This window comes from Meriones unguiculatus, chromosome 8 (genome assembly GCF_030254825.1).
Source record: "Meriones unguiculatus strain TT.TT164.6M chromosome 8, Bangor_MerUng_6.1, whole genome shotgun sequence".
In the NCBI taxonomy this organism is placed as follows: domain Eukaryota; kingdom Metazoa; phylum Chordata; class Mammalia; order Rodentia; family Muridae; genus Meriones; species Meriones unguiculatus.
Genome location: NC_083356.1, coordinates 19,763,102 through 19,788,496, shown reverse-complemented (window position 1 = coordinate 19,788,496; position 25,395 = coordinate 19,763,102). Strand labels below are relative to the sequence as shown.

Genomic DNA, 25,395 nt, shown 5'->3' with positions numbered 1-25,395 from the left:
GCAGAGGGGAACTGGATTTTTATGAGTTAGAGACCAGCCTGGTGTACATAGTGAGTTACAGGACAACCAGAGATATATAATAGAGAGACCTATCTCAAAAACAGATAAACAAAAGAAGTTGGTTGTTATGAAGCCAAATAGAACAAAGATAAGAAGAAGAAAAATGAAGACAAAAGAGCATAGAGAGGTAAAGGGTATGGGTTCAAAATGTGTCAGTTTCAGCTCTGAGTGGTTTGGGATAAGTACAGAAGAGATGACCTTTGAACTGAGGTTTGGGTAATAACAAGATAGCCATTTAGTATTTGGGAGGAAGAGATGTCAGGTAGAGGACCAACATGTACAAAGTACCCAGTGGAGGTTTAAGCTGCTGTGTTTAGGGTAAGACAAGGCAGTGTGATTGATGCCAAGGGATGGGAGAGCCTGAGAAGGAAATGAGGTCATGAAGACTTGTTAAGGAACTTCAGGTTAACACCCATTTGAGCACCCAAAGAAAAGTCTACTGGAGGGTTTTATTTTTGCTTTCTTTATTTTTATTTATTTATTTATTTTTAAGATAAGATTTCTTTATGTAGGCCTGGCCATCCTGGAACTTGCTCAAGGACCAAGGTGTCCTTGAACTCACAGAGATCTACCTGCCTTTGCCTTCTGAGTGCTGGGATTAAAGGTCTGTGCCCCTATACCCTGCTTTAATTTTTTGTTCTTTATTTTTATTTTCTTGGGTGTGTAGTTTGTATTTATGTCTGTCCACCACATGCATGCAGTGCCCATGGAGGCCAAAAGAGGGCATCAGCTCTCCTGGGACTGGAGACAGCTATGAGCTGTTGGGATTGAACCCAGGTCCTCTGGAAAAGCAGCCAGTGCTCTTAACCACTGAGCCATCTCTCCAGCCACAGCACTGGACCATTTTAAATCAGGGAGTAACAGGACTGAATTATGTTTGAGGAGAAGAATCTGAGTTGCTGTGTAGGTGATGGAGTGTCAGAGGCCAAAGAGGAGCAGGGAGACCTGGGATCTCTGAGACGGGAGTGCTGGTAGTGGAGAGGGTCTCCTCTCCGTGTGTGTGTGTGGGGGGGGTATAAGTGTGCAAGTTTGAGACTAGCCTGGAGTATGTGGGGCCTTGACAGAGAAGACTGTTTTTAAACAGTGAAGTTTCTCTTCTTTCCTTTCATGTTTGTTTTGTGTTGAGGGCTGGGGTATGCACATGTGCACGTCGGAGGACAACTTATGAGTCAGTTCTCTCCTGTCGTGTGGGTTCTGGAGACTGAGCCTAGGCTCAGCAGCAAGTACCTTTATCTTCTGAGCCATATTGTCAATGCCAGCTTTTTTTTTTTTTTTTTTTTCATCCTTCACAGTAACCTTAAAATGTCAGCATTCCCAGCCTGTGTTTGTAATGATGAAATTGAGGCCCACAGAGGTTAAATAATTCACCTAAGGTCACAGATAACACAGTACAGAACCAGATGTTGGTTGCAGATGTATTATACTACAGAACTTTTGCTTTTGACCACCTAGCCAACCTGTTTCCCCAGAGCCCTCCCCTGGGGTTAGGGAGTAGAAACCAGATCTCTGGAGAGTAAGCTGGATATGGGGTGCACGGTTCAGTTGGTCCCCTCTGGTGTCAGTGTATGTCTCTTGGGGCTGTGATTGCCTCTCACCCCAGATACCAGCCAGGGCCAGGCAGAGGTGTGGGTCTTGCATGGCAGCTTTGTTCTTGGCTGGGCACGTAGGCTGCCTAGGGAGCTTTGGAGGATGCCCTGATCAGTGTGCTGCTGAGAACTGCTGCCTAATCTGCAGGCCAGAGCAGAGCTCAGGATTTGTGTGCAGCACAGGACGTGCCCCCAGTCTCTGCTGCTGAAGGCAGCTGCAAAAGAAAATATCTGAGTGAATCCATTGGCCTGTTTCTTAAAGGAACCCCTGCTGCCTTTGGTAGACATTCTGAGGCTGTGATTTGGTGGGGAGTGGGGGATGGGTCTTTACGGTACTTTGCCTTGTCTCTGGAAAGGAAGGCACCACTTTTTTCCTTGCTGGTTACATAGCAACTGAGCTAGCTGATTGGCCTGCTGGCAAGAGGGAATTGTTTAGCCTCGGACTCTTAGGAGAGGTGCCAGGCATTGCCTATCACCGGGGGTGGCGAAATGTTGTTAGAGGCTGCAGTGGGGGTGTGGGAATATGCTTCCACTCCACAGGAGTATTGATTGACAGGTGTTCCTCAGTTGCCCACCTAGAAGGAGCTCTTCCTGAGGCTTCACTGCCAGGAACGGCTGAGCAGTTAGTTGCTGAGAGCAGTGAGCCTTAGAACTGTTGAGGCCATGGCCAAGAATAACGGGTCTGACCTCAGCTGTATTTTTGTAGCCGTCTTTCGTATTTCCTCCTAACAGGGTGCAGCTGGCCCAGGAGTTCTCGCCTCATCTCCCAGTACCACTGACAGTTCTGTGTTACCATTCTGGGCCTTTCTCTACATTTTAAAACTGTTCTTTCAGACCTTCACAGTCTTTGCTGTTCTGCCTTTATGTTACAGAAGAGGAAATCAAGGCTCACAAGAGGTCAGGAACTCCAAATTCTCACCACTCAGGCAGTGAGATCTAGGGGAGAGGTCCAGATCCAGAAGGATACCATTTCTGCACCTGGTTCTTGTACTGGTGCTCCCACAGTGGCACAATTGCAGGTACCTGGTGACTTATCTCTCACTGAAGAAGCCAGATGACTGTGTGTGACCCAGGAGCCCAGTCTCTGACAGCTCAGCCACCTGCATCTCCTTGGCTTTCTCAGGGGAAGGACCCTGCTAACAGGTGGTTCAGGTAGGAGCTAGGCTTGACAGCATGCTAAGAGTCTGCCTTTGTACCTGCCAGGCACCATGATGGGCAGGTGCAGCCTTATGGTGCTGGGTTCCTCTTGAAAAACCACACTTTAGTCCAGGTTTAGAGAGAGCCATACCACCTTTACCATGTCTAGCCTTTTGTCTGGTTGTGTGTTGTTTTGAGACATAACCTTACGCTATAGCTCTAGTCTGACACTTCATTTTCCTGCCTCCACCTTCCTGAGTGCTTGCTTTACCTGAAGGTACTCTGATTTACCAGGATTTGGTCTCTGTGAATTCTCACCCAGGCATCCCAAGCAGCGTTCCTTACTTATCGGTGGGTTGTCTCCTGGCAGGTGTCTTCTTTATGACCTTTGCAAAGGTTACTGTGAGGTTCTGCTGACCTTGACCCAACACAGGCATATTATTGTAGGGCTGCCTTTCTTCTTGGCATCTGTGCTACACAGTGCTAGGGCTGCTTGAGCTATACTGCAAAACCCTGCTTTAAAATAAGAAAATCAACCCAAGCATGGGGAGGTAGAGGCAGGCAGATCTCTATATTTGAGTTCGAGGCCATCCTGATCTACAAAGCAAATTCAGGACAGCCAAGGCTACACGAGAAACCCTTTCTTGAAAAACCAAAAAAGGAAAAGAAAAGAAAAATCTTGACCAATAAAATGACTCAGTGGTTAAAGGTACTTGCTGTCAAGCCTGACTGTAAATTTAATTCCTGGAACTGAGATGATAGAAAAAAAAAACAAAAACAAAAAACAATAACCAAAGAATCCTGACTCCTGCAAGTTGTTCTCTGATCTGCACATGGGCCCTAGGAGTGTGCCCCCACATAGATGTACATATGCAGACAATACATTTAAAGAAAATCTCAAAACAAGCAGATCACCCACATCTGTAAATATGTATGGTTTAAGATAGTCAGTGAAGCTTGGGGCAGTGGTGCATGCCTGTAATCCCAGCACTCAGCGGCAGAGGCAGGTGGATCTCTGTGAGTTCAGGGCCAGACTAGTCTACAAGGCCAGCCAGGTCTACCCAGTGAGACTCTGTCTCAAAAACAATAACAAAAATCCAAAATAAACAGGAGTGGTCATGTAGCAATGCTACATGCTCTTAGTTGCTGCACCCAGGAAGCAGAGGCTCTCTGAGTGTGAGGCCAGCCAGGCCTACATAATGAGACTGTCTAGAAAAGGAAGGAAGGAAGGAAGGAAGGAAAGAATAAAAGAAGGAAGGAAGGGAGTAGTTGGTGAGAAAAATATCAGTCAAGAAGTTACACTGTTAGGGTGTATGGAAGTAATGTGTGTATGTCATACAGTGTGTCCACTGGTTGTATTGTTGCCATAAAGCTAGTGGAGCTACAAACAGATGCCAGCAAACTTGGAGATAAGCCAATAAATGGGCAATTGAAAAACCTAAAAGCTGTCCTTAGTCAGGACAACAGGACTCTCTGTCTTCAGAGAGCTGGGAGCTTGAGTGGAAACAGGATTGCTTAGTTTGAACATACTGAGAAGATCCTGGTGTGCCCAGGGTCTGGGAACCATTAGTCTGAGAACAACTTGGCCTCAGGAGGCAGGTATGGACAGGGAACTCTCCTATGTGTTTTAAATTTTAATTAATAGTAAAGGGACAGCAGACTGCTTGTTGGGTAAAGGCACCTACTGACACATCTGACAAACTGAGGCAATCCCGGTAACCCACAGGGTAGGAGGAGAGAACTGACTCCTGCCTGTTCTGACCCCAGTACACATGCCATGCCCACACACACACATGGATTTAAATGTAAAGAAAACAAAAAACAGAAGTGCCATTGCTCAGTTGCACTAGCACATACATATTTCTTTTATCTTTTTCTCCCTACTCCACCCCAATCCTTTCAACACCCCAACACTGGGTAGGAGAAAGGGTTAGTGGGAGAGGGGCCATAGTTCTTTCTTAGCTGATTCCTCCTGGTAAGAGTCATCGGGTTCTTTGGAGCCAGTCAGTCCTCATTTCAGAAGATCTCCAACTTCTTGTTTCACAACAACAGCAACCAGGAGCAGCAAGGAGGAAGCAGGAGCAGCATGGTTCTCTCTTGGCTCTCCACTCTATGGGCTCTGGCCTTTATTCTCTCTCCAGAGTCCTCAGATTTAAATTATGTGCAGCTGGCAAAGAGCTCCTCTCAGAGCTCACACGAAGCAAATAGTCTGTTCCTGTGGACCATCTGAATTAGTCCCACATTCCACACCTGGGACTAAAACAAAACCATGTTATATCCACACATGCTAATGCCTACCTCATTGGACAGCACAGCCCTAAAGCAGATCCAACATCACAGTCCAGTGTTGTGGACAGTGTTGACAGCTATACATAGATACTATCAAAGAGAAAGTTGGCAACACTAGGATTAAGGATTTTGTTTATTTTATTATTTGTTTGTTTTGAGGCCCAGACTTAAGTAGCCAAGGCTGGCCTCAAACTGGCTATGTGCCTGAGGATGACCTTGAACTCTTCTGGTTTCCACCTTTCAAGTGTAGGATCACAGGCATGTGTGCTGCCTTGCTTGACCATGACTTTGGTTTGAGTATGTGGATGGCTCATGGCTCCTCTTGTCTTCAATACTGTGAAATTGAACCCATTTTGAGGGGAGGCTTAGAGTCTTGAATAACGTGCCTGGAGCAGTAGGAGACAAGTAGCTTGGTTGGCCTGCATTTGGGTCCCCCACCTGCTCTCATGTGGCCTTAGTCACTTGTCCCCTGTGGGAAGGGAGGTCACAGGAGGAGTGACTTCACAGGTGGCTTTGAAGATCAGAGGATGTCATTGTGCAGAGTACTGAGCCAGCGCTTGTCTCATGCATGGTAGGCACTCAGTAAAGATTTCATCTGTACCCAGAACTTATATGCTTAATCAGAATTTAAACATTAATTCATGTGGTGATGCTGAAAATGGAATCAGGGCCTTATGACTAGCTAGGTACACACTACCACTGTGTCACATGTCCAATCCCCAGCACATTTCTTCTTGTTTCTAATCATCATTTGAGAGAGGATTGCATGTAGCCCAGCTGTCTTTAAATTCCCAGTTACCCTGTCTTCAGCTCCCAAGTGCTGGGATTGATTTATTATTGTTGTTGTTGTTTTTATTATTTCATGGACCAGTGGGTTGGTTCATTGGATAACATTAAACTTGTTAATAATTTGTTTAATTTTATTTTATGTGCATTAGGGTGAAGGTGTCAGAGCCACTGGAATGGGTGTTATAGACAGTTGTGAGCTGCCATGTGGGTGCTGGGAATTGAACCCCGGTCCTTTGGAATAGCAGACAGTACTCTTAACCATTGAGCCATCTCTCCAGCCTGCCATTAAACTCTTAACAACCTGAGTTCAATCCTCAGGACCCATGTGCTAGATCTGACTCCTGCAAGCTATCCTATGATCTCCACACAAAAGCCATATGGCACACAGATGACACATGGAGGTCAGAAGACAGACTTTTGGGAGTTAATTCTCTCTTTCCACTATGGATTCTAGAGATTGAATTTAGATCAAAGATTTGCTTAGCAAATACTTTTGTCCACTGAACCATGTGTCCCATGATGTGTCATGGGGCAGGACTTTCGTACCTAGTTAGTGAGGCAGGCAGGCACAGGCAGGTAGGCAGGAAGGCAGAGTCTGGGCTGGATTTTGAGCTGAAGGGCAAGTAGATGTGAGCTCTGCGTTGGGAAGACCATTAGTGAGGATGGATGCTGCTCCATGAGGTGGCCTCTTCTCAGCACAGGCCTGGCAGCTGAGGACCCCCTAAGTACTGCCTCAGAGATTTACAGGGATCCGTAGTCTCTAGGAAACCGAGGAAGGACCTGGGTCATCAGGGTCAGTCTTCTCCCCAAGAAGACTGTGGAAAGGACACCTAGAAGGAGAATTAATCTTCCTTTTCTACTATCTTTTCTGTTGGTTCTGGGCTGGCTAGTTTTATGTCAGCTTGACACAAGCTAGAATCACTTTGGAGAGGGGAACCTCAGTTAAGAAAATTCTCCCAGCCAGGCACTACAGAGAGAAGCCTGTCTCGAAAAACCAAGAAAAAACAAAAACAAGAAGAAGAAGAAGGGAGGAAATACTCCCACTGGGTGAGCCTGCAAGCTTTGGGAGCTTTTTTTGGTGACTGATGTGGGAAGACCCTGCTCACTGTGGATGGTGCCACCCCTGGGCTGGTGGTCCTGGGTTCTATAAGAAAGCAGGCTGAGTAAGCCAGGAAGCAGCACTCCTCCATGGCTTCTGTATCAGCTCCTGTCTCCAGGTTCCTGCCTGAGTTTCTGCCCTGACTTCCCTCAGTAATGAACCGTTACTGGAAATAAACCCTTTCCTCCCAAGTTGTTTTGGGTCATGATGTTTTATCACAGCAATAGAAATCATACCTAAGGGGCTGGAGAGATGGCTCACAGGTTAAAGCACCGGCTGCTCTTCCAGAGGTCCTGAGTTCAATTCCCAGCAACCACATGCTGGCTCACAACCATCTATAATGAGAGCTGGTGTCCTCTTCTGGTGTGCAGGTGTACATGCAGACAGAACATTGCATACCCAATGAATGAATGAATGAATCTAAAAAAAAAAAAAAAAGAAAGAAATCATACCTAAGATTAATTTAGTCTTTCTTGGGCACCTTCTCTGTTAATGTTGTTGTCTAGAGATTTAAAATTAACTAGTATATCCTCCACCCTAACTATCGTTTACTCATTGCTGCATAACAAACGGGTCAAATTAGAGCCTTAAAGCAACAGTCAGCATTTACCTCTCATAGTCCCTGTGGTCTAGGAAGTCTGGGGTGTCTTGTCTGGGTGGTTTTGGAATGGGCTCACCTCAGCAGGTGCTGTCGGGATGAGTGATGTAGTAAAGTGATTGCCTTGCGTGCACGAGGCCCTCAGCGCCACAAAAGTTTTTTCAGATGTTCCCTGGGGTTGCAGTTTTCTGAAGGCTTGTACTTGCCAGGTGGCTCATTTACAAAGCAGTGCTGGTATTGACTGAAGGCCTCTGCTCCTCTCTGGGTGGAGCTCTCCCTCAACTGCTATATGTCTTAACAACATGGCTGGCGATTGTCTTTTCCCAGAGCAGCCCAAGCCAGAGTCAGCCTGACAGAAGTTACTCTTTAATGGCCTACATTAAAGTTACAGAGCATCACTTAGCACCTTGCATTCAAAGTCAGGAACTGCTCCACTTGTTAAAAGGGAAGGGCATCATACAACACCTTTTGAAAGGATGGGGTAATGACCACAGATCAGGACAGGCTTTCTCCACTCATTTTTCTATCTAGGAAGCACATATTTGATGCATCTATAAGATAGTAAGAAAGCCCTTCCACACGGTGTGGAGGGAACGGTGTGGGCAGGGTTACAGCTGTAGTGTGACCATTGCTTCACAGCTGTTTGAACTTTACACATGGTGTTCCTAGATGGCATACAGAGCTGATTATGCCCTGTTGCTGGCTCCTCTAGGGCTTAGCATTTTCTTCAGCTGTTGTAATTTCAGTGGTAGAATTTGACTTTGAGCCTGGTAATTCTGCTATGAATCCCCCCATTTCCTCCTTTTGGGATGGGTTTGGTGGCTGCTAAGTTACATGCATTAGATAAGGGAGCCTAGGCTACAGTCACAGAAGAGCTCAGAAACTTGGATCCTTTTTATACCATTTGGACCCATCTTTCAGACATAGACACTTGAGAAACCTGTTAATGGTACTGTTTTCTTCTGTTTTGCAGAAGGCCCTGGTTGTGCGGCAGTACCATGTGGCCTCTGTCCTGTGCCAACAGGCCAAGGTGGCCATGAGCCACTTAGAGCCCAACCAGTACATCCGCTATGACCTGCTCCAGAAGAACATTAACATTGTCCGCAAACGGTAAGGCTGTGGGGAGCTCGAGGTGATGGCATCAGGACTGCTCCTGGCAGATGTAGTATTCAGGAAGTGAAGGCTGCAGCAGAGGAAAATCTTTGCATTGAAACTTCTGTCCCTTATCCAAGGAATAATGTAGAGAAGGCCAGAGATGGGTGTAGTGGCACAGGCCTTTAATCTCAGCACTTGGGAGGTAGAGGCAGGCAGATCTCTGTGGGTTTGAGGACAGCCTGCTCTACAAAGCAAGTTCAGGACAGTCAAGGCTGAGAGACCCTGTCTAGTAAAAAAAAAAAAAAAAAATGTGAGAAACAAAGGTGCATGCTGCAATCCTGGCACTTGAGAGCTGGAAGCAGGAGCGCCATGAGTGTCAGCTGGAGAACTACCATCGAAGGATGAAGCCCACACTCAGCCTACTTGTGTCTGACTTTAGTGGCCCCAGCATTGGCTCTAGTCTTTTTAAATTACATTTCATTTATGGTGTGTGTGCATGCACTTGTGTGTCATAGCACACATGTGGAGGTTAGAGGTCAACTTGGGGCAGTCATTCATCTTTCTCTTGATCTACCTTGTGGCCCCAGGGATAGAACTAAGGTTGTCAGGCTTGGTGGCAAGTGCCTTTCCTTTGCCCATGGAGCTGGGTCTCATGTATACATGGCTGGCCTTGACCTCACTTTGTAGCCAAGGATTATGACATTGGATTTCTGCTCCTTCCACCGGTACCTGCTAAGTTCTGCAAGTATCTGCTGAGAGATTGCAGGCATGTGGCATCACACCTACTTTATGTGAGGCTGGGGCTCAAACCTAAGTCTTTGTGCACAGTAGGCAAGCACTCTACCAACCTAGCCAATCCCTAGCCAGCTTCTAGTATTGTCGGATTCATCCAGATTGCATGCTCAAGTCACCTGGGAGGCTTTTAAGTCAGCCAACCTCTGCTCCCCACTCTCAGCAGTTCTGATTCAGGGGTCATGGCCTTGCTATTCACAGCGTGGGCCTGTGAATCACCTGGGATTCTGTTAGCACCAAGACTTTCAGATCCCATTATAGTTTAAGTGAGAACCTGGCATTTAATAGGATCTTCTTGTGCTGGGTGGTGGTGATTTGTGCCTTTAATCCCAGCTGTCAGGCAGCAGAGGCAGGCAGATCTCTGAGTTTTATTTAGGTCAGACTGGCCTACAAAGTGAGTTCTAAGACAGCCAAGGCTACACAGAGAAACCCTGTCTTCACAAAAACAAAGCAAAACCTGGATCCTCCAGAGACTGATGACATCAAATGTGGCAGCACTGGCCAGCCTCCCAGCTACTTGTAAAGTACAGCGAGAGTGGAGAGCCATTGTCCCCATCAGCACAGGGTCTTGTACAAACACCTTTCTCCAGGAACCATTATTTTTTAATTTATCCTTGAGTCTCTCTGACCAGTGCACAGTGGGAAGATGATGGATTTTCCTTTCATCCCCGAGCCTTGGGCCTCTGCCTCTCATTATGCTTGGAGGGAGAGCTGGCACAGAAGTGAGCTTCATGGTGACTTGGCTAGAGAGTGTTACTTGCCATTTAGAGTTTGTTTGGTTTGGTTTTTTGAGACAGGGTTTCTCTGTGTAGCCCTGGAACTTGCTCTATAGACAAGGCTGTCCTTAAACTCAGAGTTCTGCCGCCCAAGTGCTGAAATTAGAGGTATGTGCCAACACTGCCCAGCTTGTTATTTTTCACTATAAGCAATTGGCTGAAGCAACAAAAACACCCTTTAAGGCAATATTTGGATTTTAACTTTATCAATAAATTAAAACAAAAATTTCCATTGATTTTTTTTTTTCAACTCTGCATTAACCAGAAAAGTCTAATAACTATGCATGTTCCAAGAAATTGGACAAGGGTTGTTCTGTTCTCATTGCTGCCATAAACCAGTGGTCCTCAGAGTTGATTTTGCCCTCAGGAGATACTCAGCAATGTGTAGAGACCGTGAGGATTTGTTATCTTTATTTGAGACAGAGTGAGGTGGTTGTTAGGTAGTGAGTGGGGACCGGTAAGAACATTGAACTTCCCACGGAGCACAGGACAGCCCTACAACAGTCACCTGGCTCAAGTGTGCAGAGAGCCAGGGTTGAAAAACCATGACAAAGAGAAAAAGAAGAGATGAGGCCCTTCTTAAAACAGTTCTATGCTAAATTCCAGACATGCGTGCCATGTGTTTTGATCAAACACCAGCTTACAGCATCTGTGACTGCCTCCACAAAATCTGAAAAAGACCAAACTAGTCTGCAGGACTTTAAAGAAGGTTAGAACATTGCCAGGGGACTCTTCCTCCACCTTCTGCCTTTGACAGTAGGGTCAGATTCTGTTTTCAGGAACTAGGTCTCTGCCACCTAGAACAAAGGATAGATAAACATAGAGGACCTAATTCACCATCAGTCATAGGAGATGGAATGATGAACTGTCCAAGGTTTTTTCATTTGTCTTTTTATTACACTGTTTTTAGTGTGTGTGCTCCCCTCCGGCACACTGAGGTCATCAGGCTTGGAGGAGAGTGCCTTTACTTGCTGAGCCATCTCACCAGCCCAGTATTAGATTGTTTCTTGTTTTTAAAAAGCATTTCAGGCATTTGCTTTCAAGGTCTTGGTGCTATTTTTCCTCTCTGTTGTGCCCAGAATAAGAGGCTATGTTCCACACAGTGAGTCATGGCCACCCGCCCACCTGGGACCTGCTGCAGACAGACAGCTCCATATCTCAGGCTACTGCGTTTTTTGCTGTGGCTCTTAAAACACAGATCAAGGGATTCTTAGGACTGCCTGTTGAACTGCTGTGCTACACAGCTAGGACCATAGAGAACAGCTCTTAGTTCAGGGGCTTCAGAGCTAGGGCCAGGCAGGCAGAGGAGAAGGAAGGGTCTGCATTTCCTGCAGTCATGCTGGCGATACCAGAGTTAACAGTATAGTAACTATGGTGGAGTCCCCACGAGAGCACAGGCAGCAGCACACCCTGCTGGCTCCTTCTGTTATGTAGCACAGCTGTAGGGCCTAGGGAACTCCCTTTTTCTCCCAGTGCCTCAGTTTCCTCATCTGTACTGTGAGTATAAAATGAGTTATATAAGCCCAGTGGTGGTGGTATGCGCCTTTAATCCCAGAACTCAGAATGCAGAGACAAGCGGATCTCTGTGAGTTCGAGGCCAGCCTGGTCTACAGAGCAAGTTCTAGGAGAGCCAGGGCTATACAGAGAAACCCTGTCTCAGACAAAAAAAAAAAAAAACCAAACTAGCTGTAGTTCAAGAAGATTCAATATCACACCCTCTTCTGGTCTCCTTGGATCCTGCATGCACACATGGTACACACATTCATATAGGCAAAACCCCATGCACATAAACTAAAAAGAATATCAAGTCAAACAACAAAAGCATCACAGCACACACACAAATTAGTAGTGCATGCATGTAAGCCAGCATTGGGAATGCTGAGGTAAAAGACTGAGGTATGAGGATCAGAAGTTGGAGGCTAGCCTAAGCTATGTAGCTCATCCCTGTACATTGAAAAGCAAACAAATAGCGAGGCAACAATAGCGCATGCCTTTACTCCCAGGAGGCTGAGTTGGGAAGACTGTCTTGAGTTTGAAGTCAAGCCTCAAAACAAAGGAATTGCTGTTAGTGTAAGTTTTTGTCTCCAGTCTGGTCCTGTATATCAAGGCAGATAATGAGGGGACCCCATGAGGAAGCCAGTTTGTTTATTTGCTTCCTTAGTAGACTTAGATACAAACCCGAGCTTCTGACTCTGGGTGTCCTGGAATGACGGGATGCGACCTTTGGGTTGTGGTGAACTGTGGTGCTTCCTGGGAAGTCTCAAGTTCATCTGAAGTTTCTGGAAGTGAGAGTCAGGGAGGGTTGTGTGTATAGTCTGCAAGGCAGCTAGGGTGGTAGGCAGAGAGTGACTTTGCTCTAGTGGGTGGGTGCTGATGAGGAGGAAATACTTGAGTCCTGGCAGCGTCTGTGCTTGCTTGAGGGATTGACTCAATTACCATATTTATCTTTATGTAGAAGGGAGCCTTGAACCTCCACGGGAATGGGGATCTAGGAAAAGAAGCCTAAGTAGAGGTGGAGGCTGATAGTCACACCTGTCAGGTACAGGTAAGACCGGCAGGGAAGCCTTTTAGCAGTGGAGCAGCAGGCATTACACACCTGAGGTGGACATTCCCACGGAGTGCTACAGAAAGTTGAGTGAAGGTAATGCTGGCGGCATTCCCTGCATCTTAGTGTGGCTGAGGACACAGCAGAAGGGGCCCCTGACAGTAGAGGATCCAAGCCAAGGCCCAGGCTGTGAGTTTGAGCTGTTAACATATGTCTGCTGAGTTTGTGTCCATTGGGTTGGTTTCTTAAATAACAAGAATGTAATTAGCATCAGATGTGAATGTGTATATTAGTAGGCACCTGCTAGATAATAGATTAGAGTAGTAGAAAAGCAAATATTTGAAAAAAAATTAGTCCTGTCAGTTTGTGTGTTGTTTGTTATTAATTTTTTTGTTTTGTATTTTATATATATTTTATACATATGTGTGTGTTTCATGTAACCCAGGCTGGCCTTTAGCTTGCTGTGTTGCCAAGGATGACTTTGAGTTCCTGATTCCTGAGCCCTACTTCCCAAGTGCTGGGATTGCAAGCACGTACCACCCACACCTGGCCTGTCTTCTCTGATGCTGACACTCATTTTTTCTTAAGTAAATCTCAAATGACCACAATAAATGCCAGACACTTCCCTATGTCCTGGAGATGCCATGGGGAAGAGCACTGGTTCCCGTTAAACTGGAACTTGGGATTCTGCACACAAGTTCTCCTGTGCCTGCTCACTGCTCTACACATGGCAAGGGAGACGCTGTGGCAGCTGAGTCACAAAGCTGCTACCTTCTTTCTGCCCACAGGTTGAACCGGCCTCTGACCCTCTCAGAAAAGATTGTGTATGGGCACCTGGATGACCCAGCCAACCAGGAGATCGAGCGGGGAAAGACATACCTGCGGCTACGGCCTGACCGCGTGGCCATGCAGGATGCCACAGCCCAGATGGCTATGCTACAGTTCATCAGCAGTGGGCTGTCAAAGGTGGCTGTACCGTCAACCATCCACTGTGACCATCTGATTGAGGCCCAGGTTGGGGGTGAGAATGACCTGCGCAGGGCCAAGGTGAGCTCCGGGTGGTGAAGGGGTCTGGTGGCTGGGTGTGGCATGGGGGAAGGGAGGTAGAGGCCATGTTGCAGCCTGCTGGGGCACTGCCACTGAATTCCAGTGAGCTGCTTGGCAGTCTTTTTCCCTGGCACCGAGGGTCTGAGCAAGAAACCCGGAGCCTTATTTATGACAGGTAAGTGCTCCACTACTGAGCCTTTCTTCAGCCTGAAGGTTAGAATATTTTTAAGGCTTGCTTTTAATTCTTCTTAATACTAGAACTGAAATCTTGCATTGTGAAATGTTAAAAATGACATTTGTCAGCCAGGCAGTGGTAGTGTACACCTTTAATCCCAGCACTCTGGAGGCAGAGGCAGGCACATCTTTGTGAGTTTGCATTCAGCCAGGGTTATACAGAGAACCCCTGTCTCAAAAACAAAAAACAAAACAGAAAAAAAACACAGTTGTCCTTAGTCTCACCACAAAAAAAGATTCTCTGCTGTTGAAAAGGGCTGCTGCTGAGGGGGGAGCTGGCTCTGGGCTTAAGAAAGCACATGCTGTTGTTCACAGGATGAGAGTTTAGTTCCTAGCACCCCTGTCAGGCTGCTCACAACCACCGATAACTAGCTCCAGGGATATCTGATACCTCTGGCCTACATTCAAGTATATGCATGCATGCACACAACCACACACACATACACACACACACTTTTTTATAATAATAAATAAGCTGAACAGTGGTGGCACACTCCTTCATTCCAGCACTTGGGAAGTAGAAGCAGGCAGATCTCTGTGTTCAAGGCCAGCCTGTTTTACACAGTGAGTTCCAGGACAGCCAGGGCTACACAGAGAAACCTTTCTGTCTCCATAAACCAGAACTAAACAAGAAAGAAAGGCTGGTTGTGGTGGCACACACATGTATTTATCTGTGTCACATGTACCCTTTCTCCTGCTCTCTTCTGACCGCTGGATCAGCCCGGGAAAAAGGATGGAGGTCCCTGTATATAGCAGCATCGTGAATTGAATCTCACAGCTCCAGGAGTCATAGACCCAACCCTCTTCCCACTCTAGCGATCTCTCTCGCCGACGGCCCTCTTCCAGACCTTTATTCTCACATAACTCCAATGGCTGTGTGCCTCTGAATCTGCCACCCAGTGCTTAGTTCCCCGTTTTTACTGGGAAATCTAATCTGAGCTCCTTCTCCCAAGTCTCCTGTGAGGTACTTCTTCCAAGTACCTTCCTGTGTGGTACTCTTAGATCTGGCTCTCTCCCTCCCAACCCTGGGCCTGCCTGCTCCCCAACCCCAGCAGTGGGCGTGGATGTTCTTTGGGGGAGCATTGGCAAGAGGTGAATGCTGGCAGACCTAAGGCCCAGCTGGCACAGAGCAGAGCATGTGATTGAAAGTGCTCTAGCGACCATGGTCAGCCTGGCTCACAGAGTCTCTCAGACCCCTGGGAAAACGGAGGGCAGCCAGCCTTCCCATTCTAGCCTTTCTCACCACACTTACCTACCCATGGTGTCCTAGGGATACATTTCCACTCAGTCAATATTAAGTCCTTTCTGCAGGCTGCCAGCTTCCACATTATGTGTCTTTGTAGGGCCAGAAGCTGCAGAGACCAGGAGCCCTGGGGACAACTTCCCCAACAGGCTTACCATTTGTGGTAGAGATGTGATTGACAGAGCCATAGACTTCTGGTTTCATCCCTTCTTGTTTTCAACAAATGTATACTGAATATTCCTTCCATGTTAAGTGCTATAGCAGGAAGTGTTAGGTGGGAACTAGACTGGTAGGGTCTGTCCCTCACAGATCTTAGAGTACTGTGGGGATAACAATCACAGAAATCAAGTCGTTGCAAAAGGAGAAAAAGTGCAGGCCCCATAAATTGTAGGAATGGGGTCTGATTGAGATTTGGGAAAGTCTGGGAGCAGCTCCTTTAATGAGGATGGATTATAAGTTGACACCTAAACAGATGACTGGAGAACAGAGTTCAAGACAGATTAGCAAAGGCTTTGGATAGTGGAGCGTGCCTATAGTTTTAGCACTTGTGAGATAGGGATCAGGAGTTCAGGATCCTCCCCAGCTAAACAGTAAGTTGAAGCCAGCCTAGCGTTTGTGAGCCCTGACTCTGTCACACCACCCTCCCCTCTAAATAAATACAGGTAGGTAGATAGGTAGATAGATAGATAGATAGATAGATAGATAGATAGATAGATAGATAGATAGATAGATAGATATGACCTTGTCTCACACCACCCTCTCCTCTAAGTAAATGGGTGAATGAGTGAGTATACAATGGGCCCTAAAACAGGAAGAAAGTTGAATGTTATAGAATGGAAAGGGAGCTGCATGGTTGATCCCTGTGAGAAGGCAGAATGTCTGGGTTAGGCAGGGCCTTGAGGGCTGTGGGAAAGCTGTTTCTACCATCCAAGAGTCAGGGAAGACTTGTCCTAGTCTGTTTTCTTTTGCCCTAACAGGACTCGAGAGATGAGGGAAATTATAGAGAAGTTCATTTGGCTCCATTCTGAAGGGCAGAAAGTCCAGGCCACCTGCCAGGAGCCTTTGTACTGTCATGAGGTGAAAGGGCAAGCAAGTGTGGGTGAGCAGGGGAAAATCAGGCAGGACTTACTCCTTGTATCAGGGACCCACGCCAATATAACAGTGTTAGTTCATTCTTGAGGGCAAAGACTCTTTTTTTTTTTTTCTCTCCTTTTTTTTTATTTTTTTTCTTTTTATTAATTATACTTTATTCACTTTGTATCCCCCGGAGGGCAAAGACTCTTAAAGGTCCTACTTCTTACCACTAGAATGGCTGACTTTCAACCCAAGTATCACACAAACATGAAGATTTAGAAGGGGAGGGGCATGATCAGTTCCGCATGTATTTATAGTCTCTGAGAACAGGGATGATCTATCTAGAATACAGCCAGAGAAGGTTCCAGGCTGTTTTAGCCTCACTTGTGGGATGTCTACCCTCCTGCTCTTGATCTCAAGTAACTGGTTTATAGAAGACAGGGCCAATGTGTTAACTGTTAATGAGAAAGGGATTGCTCTGGTTACACAACTGCCATTCTTTCACCTGGGAACAAGGACTCTGAGGAGGATCACTGGTTGGTAGGAGTGTAAATGAAGTTGTTTTCAGGGTGTTTATTAAGTGTGGGACCTGCCCCTCCTTGTCAACACTAGAATCTGCCATGGCACTGTTCCTTGTGTCTCTGGTCAGTCTCACTTGTCCGTGGACAGGCCTCATCAGGTAAATTTTTGTCCCCGCATCAGCTGTGCTGCAAGGCCTTCCCTGCCACCAGGAAACTGCCTTCAAATGACAGGCTAAATCCTTTTCCAATCACTGGCACCTTTCATCTGGGGCTTGTAGAACATACACCCAGCACTGCGCACCTACAGTGTGCTTGCACCGGCTAGGCACTCACAGGTGGAGTCTCATACCCTTTTCAGAGGCAACAGCTTTGGATTCCATCAGGACTCGGCAGGTCTGTGGTTGGGCGGGCTTCACCTGAACCTCTGTTTTTCCACCTCTAAGGTAGATTTGATAGTAGTCTTGTCCCACTTCGTACGTGGGTTGTGAGGCTGTTTAGCACATGGCTATTTGCAATCAGTAAACGTTCTAGACAGGTACCCACAACTCAATGGAGAAGCAAAACCAAGATGTTCTCTGGGTCCCCTTGCTTCCCTTTGATAGTGCCTCTCACCCTTTGTCCACCCTTGTGGACAGATATCATACATGGCATACCCCTTTGCTCTTGGCCCTAGCTAGAGAATTGAGTACCAGTGGAACCTTTGGTGATTATCATGCCCTGTTTCTTCTATAAGGAAACTGAGGCACAGAGCAAGGTAGAGACTTGTTCCCAAACTACCCCTTGGCCAGGTGTCAGGGACAGTCTGCTCCCCTGCCATTCTCCCTAGGCATGCCAGCTGAAACTGCAGGCAGCAGCCAAGCCCTCTGGAATTATTTTTAGAAGCCCTGTGAGAGAAGACTTGTCTTCATGGTGCCAGCATGTCAGCGCCATGGGGGAGTGCCAAGTGTGAGTTCACCCCAGATCAGACTAATGCTCTGGTTATTGATTTGTTTTAATAGGACTTAAACCAGGAAGTGTACAATTTCCTGGCAACTGCAGGTGCCAAGTATGGCGTGGGCTTCTGGAAGCCTGGATCTGGAATCATTCACCAGGTAATGCATGGTTTACCCTGCCTGGCAAGGGCCCCACGCCCAGGTTGCAACAACTCTGGTAATAAGGGAGCACGTTCTGGGCCTGCTGGGGGCTTGAGGATTGGGAGAGCTAAGCAGGGGTGCTGCAGCCTTGTCATCCTGCGTGCAGGTCACAGGACGGAAATGCTTGAGAACATGCTTAAAGGAAGGGATAGACGTTAGATATGTTGGTTTATAGCTGTAGCGTGAGTACAGTTCTTCATATGGTTTGAGACATCCTAGATATACTACTGAGCTACATACACCTAACATGTTGGTTTTGTGTGTAATGTTTTTCTCATAAGTGTTAAGTTCAGGTATGTAGGTAGGATCCAGGGATGAGAAGCCCTTTTCTGACTTCCACAGGCACCAGGTATTCATGTGGTGTACAGGCATATATGCAAATAAATGGTTTATATACATAAATAAATCTAAAACACTTTTTTAGTTAATTAACGTATTGATCATTTACATTGGTATTTTGCCTACATCTGAGGATGTCAGGTCCCCTGGAGCAGGAATTGCAGTTATGAGCTGCTGTTTTGGTGCTGGGAATTGAACCCCAGTCCTCTGGAAGAGCAGCCAGTGTTCTTTATTGCTGGGCCATCTCTCCAGCCCCTCTAATAGAACTGTTTTTTAAAATTACATTTTTTTTTTTTTTTTGTGGTGCTGTGGTATTGAATGTAAGGCAGGCACTATACCAATTGAGCTGTTTCCCATGATAAACTTAAGAATGATAAGGATATTAACTTATTAGTACTTAGCATGACCTTATAAATAAGAGGTTTTATTATAACATACTTTACAGATGAAGAAAACAAGACAGATAGATTAGTATCCTCATCCAGTGACAGCCTCTGGCAAATTGTGCAGTGGGGATCTGGCCCTGAGGTTATGCACAGCTCTGCCATCTGTATCAACAGCACTTCCTATCCCTCCCCAGAGTGCTGCTCAGCAACTTTTCCAAGTGGGACTCTAAAGGATGGAAGGGCTAAAGGCCATAGGCCGTGTTAGCCAGATGCTTTTCCAGAGTCTTCCAAGATTGCTATTTAATTTGGCTGATGATTTTGTCCAGTAAAGCCGTTTACGGTAGGCACACTGATAAGCCCAGCACTCAGGGGGCTGAAGCAAGAGGTTGTTGTGAGTTTGAGGCCACAAAAGTGAATTCTAAAGAGCTGAATTCTATAAAGCTGAATTCTAAAGAGCCCGAACTACCACGTGACATCCTTTCTCAAAAGAATAAATAAAAGTCAGCCAGGTAGGATGGTATACCTTTAATCCTAATATTGAACAAGGCTGCTAGATGGGCAGAGGCTGGTAGATTTTTGTGCGTTCAAGGCCATCCTGAACTACATATTAAGGCCTTGTCTCAAAAAAACAAAAATTGTTGTGTATGTGTGTGTGTGGGAGGTACTGCTTTCCTCCCATCAGTGAGGCTGCTTAGGACTAGCCTGGTGTGCTTAGTAACCATCCATTCTCTATGTATGGAACATGTTCTGACTCTCCTTACTTCATCCCAGGCCTTGCTACCTGCTTCCTTACAGAGGAGCTGAGTCAGGCTGTCATCTGACCCTGCTTTCGCCCCTGGCTCTGTCCCAACTCTGAGACCAAAGTCAAGAATGGATTACTGCATTGCCCTTTAGGTCAGGGCTGCCAGAGTGGCATGTCACACAGCCCGCAATACCCAGAGCGTCTCTGCAGTAGGGCATAAAAACATGTGGACCCACCCTTGGAGGGCACCCCAAGCCAGATAGTTTCCATTCCATCTTAGTTCAAAGGCCTAGGCCTTTTTGCCAGCTCTTAAGCCAGAGTGTGGGCCCTTCACCACGTACTAAGCATTTAGCATGATTCTTGAAAGACATTGCCAGGAAGCCTGTGTTTAGCCACTGCTCTGTTGCTGCGAAGAAACACCATGACCAAGGCAACTATTACAAGCGAGAGCATTTAATTGGGGCTTGCCTACAGCCTCAGAGGTTTAGTGCATGATCATCATGGCAGGAAGCATGGTGGCATGCCAGCAAGTGTTGGAGCAGGACCTGAGACCTACATTTTGATCCCAAGGCAGAGATCAAGACTCTGGGCTTGGCATGGGCTTTTGAAATCTCAGCGCCGCGCCTCCTCTAACCAGGCCTCCCCTTCTAATCCCTTTAGTCTTTTCAAATAGTGCCTAGCATTCAGGCCTATGAGCCTTTGGGGCCATTCTTATTCAAACCACCACATCATGTGTGGACCATGTGTCAGGCTGTCAGCAGCTCTTGTTCAAATGAAGCCCCACCCTTGTCATCCCCGCTGACCTGGCAGACCCTGCTCCTCATCTTAGCTTTGTGTTTGACCTCCCTGCCCTTCCCCCACTCAGGCTCCATGTGAGCTGCCGTGGGCCCCTTTTGAGTTACTTTCCCAGGGTATGCTCAGGGCTTTCTCCACTGTGTCGTGTGCTCTGTAGCACAAGGAGTGTGGCTCTGAGGATGGGAGCAGGTGAGTCCTCCCCTCAGTGTCCTTAGTGTTTGTGTTTTGTGTGGTGGTTGAATTTCTAATGTTATATTATAGACGTTAGTTAGTCCAGCCTAAAATACACTTCTCTGCTGGGTGTGATGGTGCATGCCTGTAATTTCAGCCCTTGAAAGCTGAAGGAGGATCCCAAGTTCAGGACCGCGTGATCTGTATATCAGGACCCTGTCTCTGAGCAAACAGACAACAAGGTGTCCATTCTCCGCCTTTACCCCATTTACCTAGCAATATCCTTAGGTTGGTGAGGTCATTGTCACAGCAGTTCTTGTCATTGTCACAGTCCGTCCGGTTCTTACCACATCCTGAACTTAGGATGACCTGAGTCCTTTTGCTACTACAGATGAGACTGAGGCACAGGGAGGCATTTACAGGCCCAAGGCCTACAGTAGAAACTATCAGAGCTGCCCATGAGCCCTGGCTGCCTGGCCATGCAGGAGTGCCTTAAGTGAGGCTGCCCATTCCTGGGCATGGCCGGTGTGCTGGGGAAGCTCCACAGGTCTTTTTGTGGGTCCTACTTCCAATCTGTGCTGAAGGCTTCTAAGCTTAAGATCTTTGGTTATTTTTCAGATCATTCTAGAAAACTATGCATACCCTGGAGTTCTTCTGATTGGTACTGACTCCCACACCCCCAATGGTGGCGGTCTGGGAGGCATCTGCATTGGAGTAGGGGGTGCTGATGCTGTGGATGTCATGGCTGGGATCCCTTGGGAGCTCAAGTGTCCCAAGGTAAGGGGTAGGGAGGGACTTGTTCTGGCCTGGCTAGAAGGGAGGCTGTGGCAGTGCATGGGGAACTGTGGGTCCCAAATGGCTGAGCTGGGCTAGATTCTCTTTTGAGGAGGAAGGCTGAAGAAGAGCAGTAGAAATGTAGGCTCCACTCCTTGATAACCCACCATACTGAGGTATGTGCTGTGCAGGGCCTATAATTGCCTTGCCCACTGTTTCAGGTGATTGGTGTGAAGCTATCGGGCTCCCTGTCTGGTTGGACCTCACCCAAAGATGTGATCCTGAAAGTGGCAGGCATCCTCACAGTGAAAGGCGGCACGGGTGCTATTGTGGAATACCATGGGCCTGGTGTCGACTCCATCTCCTGCACTGGTGAGAGTAACAGCCCCACACAGGGCCCCTGACTCTGGGCTGGGTCTCATGTACCTGAAGCAGAAGTTAAAGTGGCCTTCCCTTGAGGCTGTCCAGGCAATGTGCAGGATGAGAGTAGGCATGGGGAGGTGGAGACCATGCTAGAGACAGCCTGAAAACCACTGTAAGATCCCAGCACTCAGGAGGCCAGCCTAGTCTACAGAGCGAGTTCCAGATAGCTAGGGCTGTTACACAGAGAAACCCTGTCTGCAAAAACAAAAACAAAACAAAAAGGGGAAAAAAACCAACCAAACAACAACAACAACAAAAACACCAGAAGGTGGCAGTAACTTCTTTGTGGCTGCTTAGAGCTGGGAGCCACACCAGTTTCAGCTTCTGTTGCTGGGGCCTGGCTAAGAACTATACAGGGCTATCCACAAAAAGCCCAGAATTGATACCCTTAGGTGTAACAAGAGCTCCCTCTTTTGCTTTTTCAAGATAGGGTTTTCCTGTGTAGCCTTGGCTGTCTTGGACTCACTTTATAGACCAGGCTTGCCTTGAACTCACAGAAATATGCCTGTGTCTGCCTCCCAGAGGGCTACAATTAAAGGCATGTGTCACCCACCCGGCTAAGAGCTCACTCTTAACTACTGTAACACAGCTCAGCTCTGAAGTTACTGAGAGAAGCTGAGAGATCTTGGAGCCATGATAACTGTGGTTCAAACTGTGGGTGCCTTTTTTTTTTTTTTTTTTTTTGAGGTATCTCACTTTGTTTTGCTCAAGCTGGCTTTAAACTTGTGAGAGCTCAAAGCCAGGCAGTAGTAGCACACACCTTTAATCCCAGCACTCTGGAGGCACATTGGTGGATCTCTGTGACTTTGAGGCTAACTGGTCTACAGAGTGAGTTCCAGGACAGCCAGGTCTACACAGAGAAACCCTGTCTCAAAAAACAAAACAAAAAGCCTCCTGAGTTGAATCACTCCTCATATCTGTGCCTCCCAAATAGCTAGGACTACAGGCATATATGTTCTGTACCCAATTTATTCCATTCTGATTGCTCAAACGAAAAATATTTACCTAGCACCATGTTGTAGGTAAAAAAGCAGAATACCAGGCAAACAGACCTGGACCTAAATCCAGCGCTGGCATTTAACTGTTTATGATGGTCTTGAGCCACTCTAAGCAAGATAGACACAATAACTTCTGGCCAGTGACTGGCCATGTCCAGCTTCAGCACACAGTGTCTGTGTACTCTAGTGAGCAGGAAAGCCAGACTGAGCTAGAATTCTGCTTGTGAAGGCTGAAATCCCTTCACTGGCCATGAGCTTTGCAGGATGAGTACCTGTTGCCATTAGGTGGCAGGAAGGAAGTGATGCAGCTCACTGTACCTGGCAGGTCTGGGCCCACACCTAGCTGTTCAACAACCTCAGGCCTTGGGCTCTGTTTCTCCACAGGCATGGCAACAATCTGCAACATGGGTGCAGAGATTGGAGCTACCACATCTGTGTTCCCGTTCAATCACAGGATGAAGAAGTACTTGAACAAGACAGGCCGAGGAGGTGAGCTCAGGGGTTAGAGTGGTGTGAGCCCACAGTAGTCCTCAGGGCATGAGTCCTTAGCCTGGTGTCCCTAGGCTGGCTGCCATGCAGGAGCACAGAAGTCCCTGCAGATCATGACAAGCCAGGTGTGTGTGACTGCTTCTAGTTATGATGTCTGTTCTTGTGGTCAGCCTCTGGGAAGGGTTTGGTATCCAGAGTATCCCTGCTACAGGTTATCCATGTGAGTTTCACAGGAAAAGGTCCTCACTAGCATAGTCCCAGTTTCCCCTAGCAACTTTCAAGCTTCTAAATAGGTTTATTTGAAGCTCAAAGAAAGGGCTAGAACCTGGTAAGGGAGGGAGTGTGGGCAAATGGGTAGAGTACAGGTTAGGGACCCAGTGAAACTGGGAGTCTCCAGCCGCAGCTGAAGTAGCCTTCACTCCTTTCTTCATCCAGTGACTTCTTAAAAGTTGCGCTCCTCATGGGAGGGGTGGGGGTGGCGCATGAATTTAATACCACCACCTGGGAGGCAGGGGCCAGTAAATAGTCAAGGCCAGCCTGGTCACAGTGAATTGCAGGGCAACCAGGCCACACAGAAAGCCTGTCTCAGGGTTTGGGGTGGTGGTGGTAATATTCTGATCCTCAGGCACTGTGTGGTAGCGTGTGCTTGTAGCCCCGGTACTCCATTTCTCATATTCCATGTGTGTCTCATGTCTCCTCATTCTTGGGTCACTGACAGCCTCTTGAAGAGGCTGAGTTCCTGGTTTGCAGCAGAAGATCCTATGTTGTTGGATTTGTCCCTCTGTTGGCTTAGTTACTGCCTAAAACCTGCTGTTTCATAAGGAGCAGGTATCTGGCTCAGTTGTACAAATAAACAAGGTCTCGAAACCAACTCTGTTTATTCTCCTCCCTTGTTGATTCCAGAAATCGCTAAACTAGCTGAAGAATTCAAGGATCACTTAGTGCCTGACCCTGGCTGCCATTATGACCAAATGATTGAAGTTAACCTCAGTGAGGTGAGGGACGGAGTAGGGTTTGGGGGGTTGGTGAGGATGGAACTTTTTTCCTTTTTTTTTTGGCTCTAGAGAATGGGGGAGGCAACACCCAGCAAAGCTGTTGGCCCTTGGTTCCTAGGATCTAAATCAATCAGGAATGGGGGATAGACAGAAGGAGAGGACATATAGCCATGGGGAAAACAAGTCTGACATAAATGTCCATTTGCCACCCCCTACTTAGTGAAGGCCAAGACTTGCCCCCGGGGCTTGCTTTGAGATCATAGGGCAAGTTACAGTGGGTTGGCAACCTGATGCCTGCAAAACGTGTTCAGAGAGCCAGGAAAGGCCTCTGGAGCAACAGAAGCCAGGCTGTGTGAAGTTGAGTGCCAGCCTTGGCTCGGTGGACCTGTGTAAGCTGCTCTGCCTCTGTGGGTCTCACTTCACCAAGTGTGAAAGCAAAGGTGGGTGTGAGTGAACTGGGTTAATTCATGGAGTAATAGTCTGATGTGTTTGATGGCTGTGTGCTAGACACCCTGCTGTACACACGTCCTGCTTGTTAGTCCTACACACGAAAAGCACCGGGCCATGGTCTGTCTGTCAGAAGACTCCAGCAGGACCGTTGTTTGGTCCATCCTTACCCTGGTAGACACATGACTGTGTCCCCAGTCCCTCCCCACCCCTTTTGTGAGACAGGGTTTCTCTGTGTGGCTTTGGCTGTCCTGGAACCACTATAAACTAGGCTGGCCTCAAACTCTGCCTGCCTGCCTCTGCCTCATAAGTAAAGGTGTGTGGGATTAAAGGTGTGTGACAACACTGCCTGGGGTTCTCCTCTTCTTAAGACAGGGTGTCACTAAGGTACACAAGGTGTCCTTGAGCTAATTCTGTAACTAACCCAGTTGGACTTTACCCTTGCAGTCCTCCAACCTCAGCCTCTCACGTCATAGCTGGCGTTCAGGCCTCACCTCCAGGCTCAGCTCCTCCAAAAGCAGTGTCGTTTGGGAGATGATGGACTTGTGAGGCAGATGGCCCAGACTGTTTCTGTACCTCTGCCATCTTCTACTTGTAACCTGGAGTGGGGCACATCACTGTAACCTTCAGTTCCTTGTGTACCATCTGGAGACAAGGACAGCCTGATAAGGTTGGGAAATTCTAAGTGTCATGTGCAACCTGAGACCCACTTGTCTCCCATGACAGTTTGAGCCATGAGAACAGAAGCCAGTTCCTTCTATAGAAAAATGGGGATCTGTGAACAAATCTGTCTTCATTCTGTTTCTTCTGTCTCTGCT

At 47.2% G+C, this 25,395-nt stretch overlaps 1 protein-coding gene across 1 annotated transcript in view; it reads left to right on the top strand.

Annotated features, from left to right (window-relative positions):
* Aco2 (aconitase 2) overlaps positions 1–25,395 on the top strand; it is a 37,659-nt gene that overhangs the window by 4,164 nt on the left and 8,100 nt on the right. Inside the window, exons 2-8 of the mRNA XM_021646529.2 lie at positions 8,532–8,668; positions 13,555–13,813; positions 17,884–17,976; positions 21,070–21,228; positions 21,447–21,597; positions 23,031–23,135; positions 24,039–24,130. Coding sequence (XP_021502204.1) covers positions 8,532–8,668; positions 13,555–13,813; positions 17,884–17,976; positions 21,070–21,228; positions 21,447–21,597; positions 23,031–23,135; positions 24,039–24,130 — 996 coding nt within the window. The remainder of the gene's footprint in view (positions 1–8,531; positions 8,669–13,554; positions 13,814–17,883; positions 17,977–21,069; positions 21,229–21,446; positions 21,598–23,030; positions 23,136–24,038; positions 24,131–25,395) is intronic.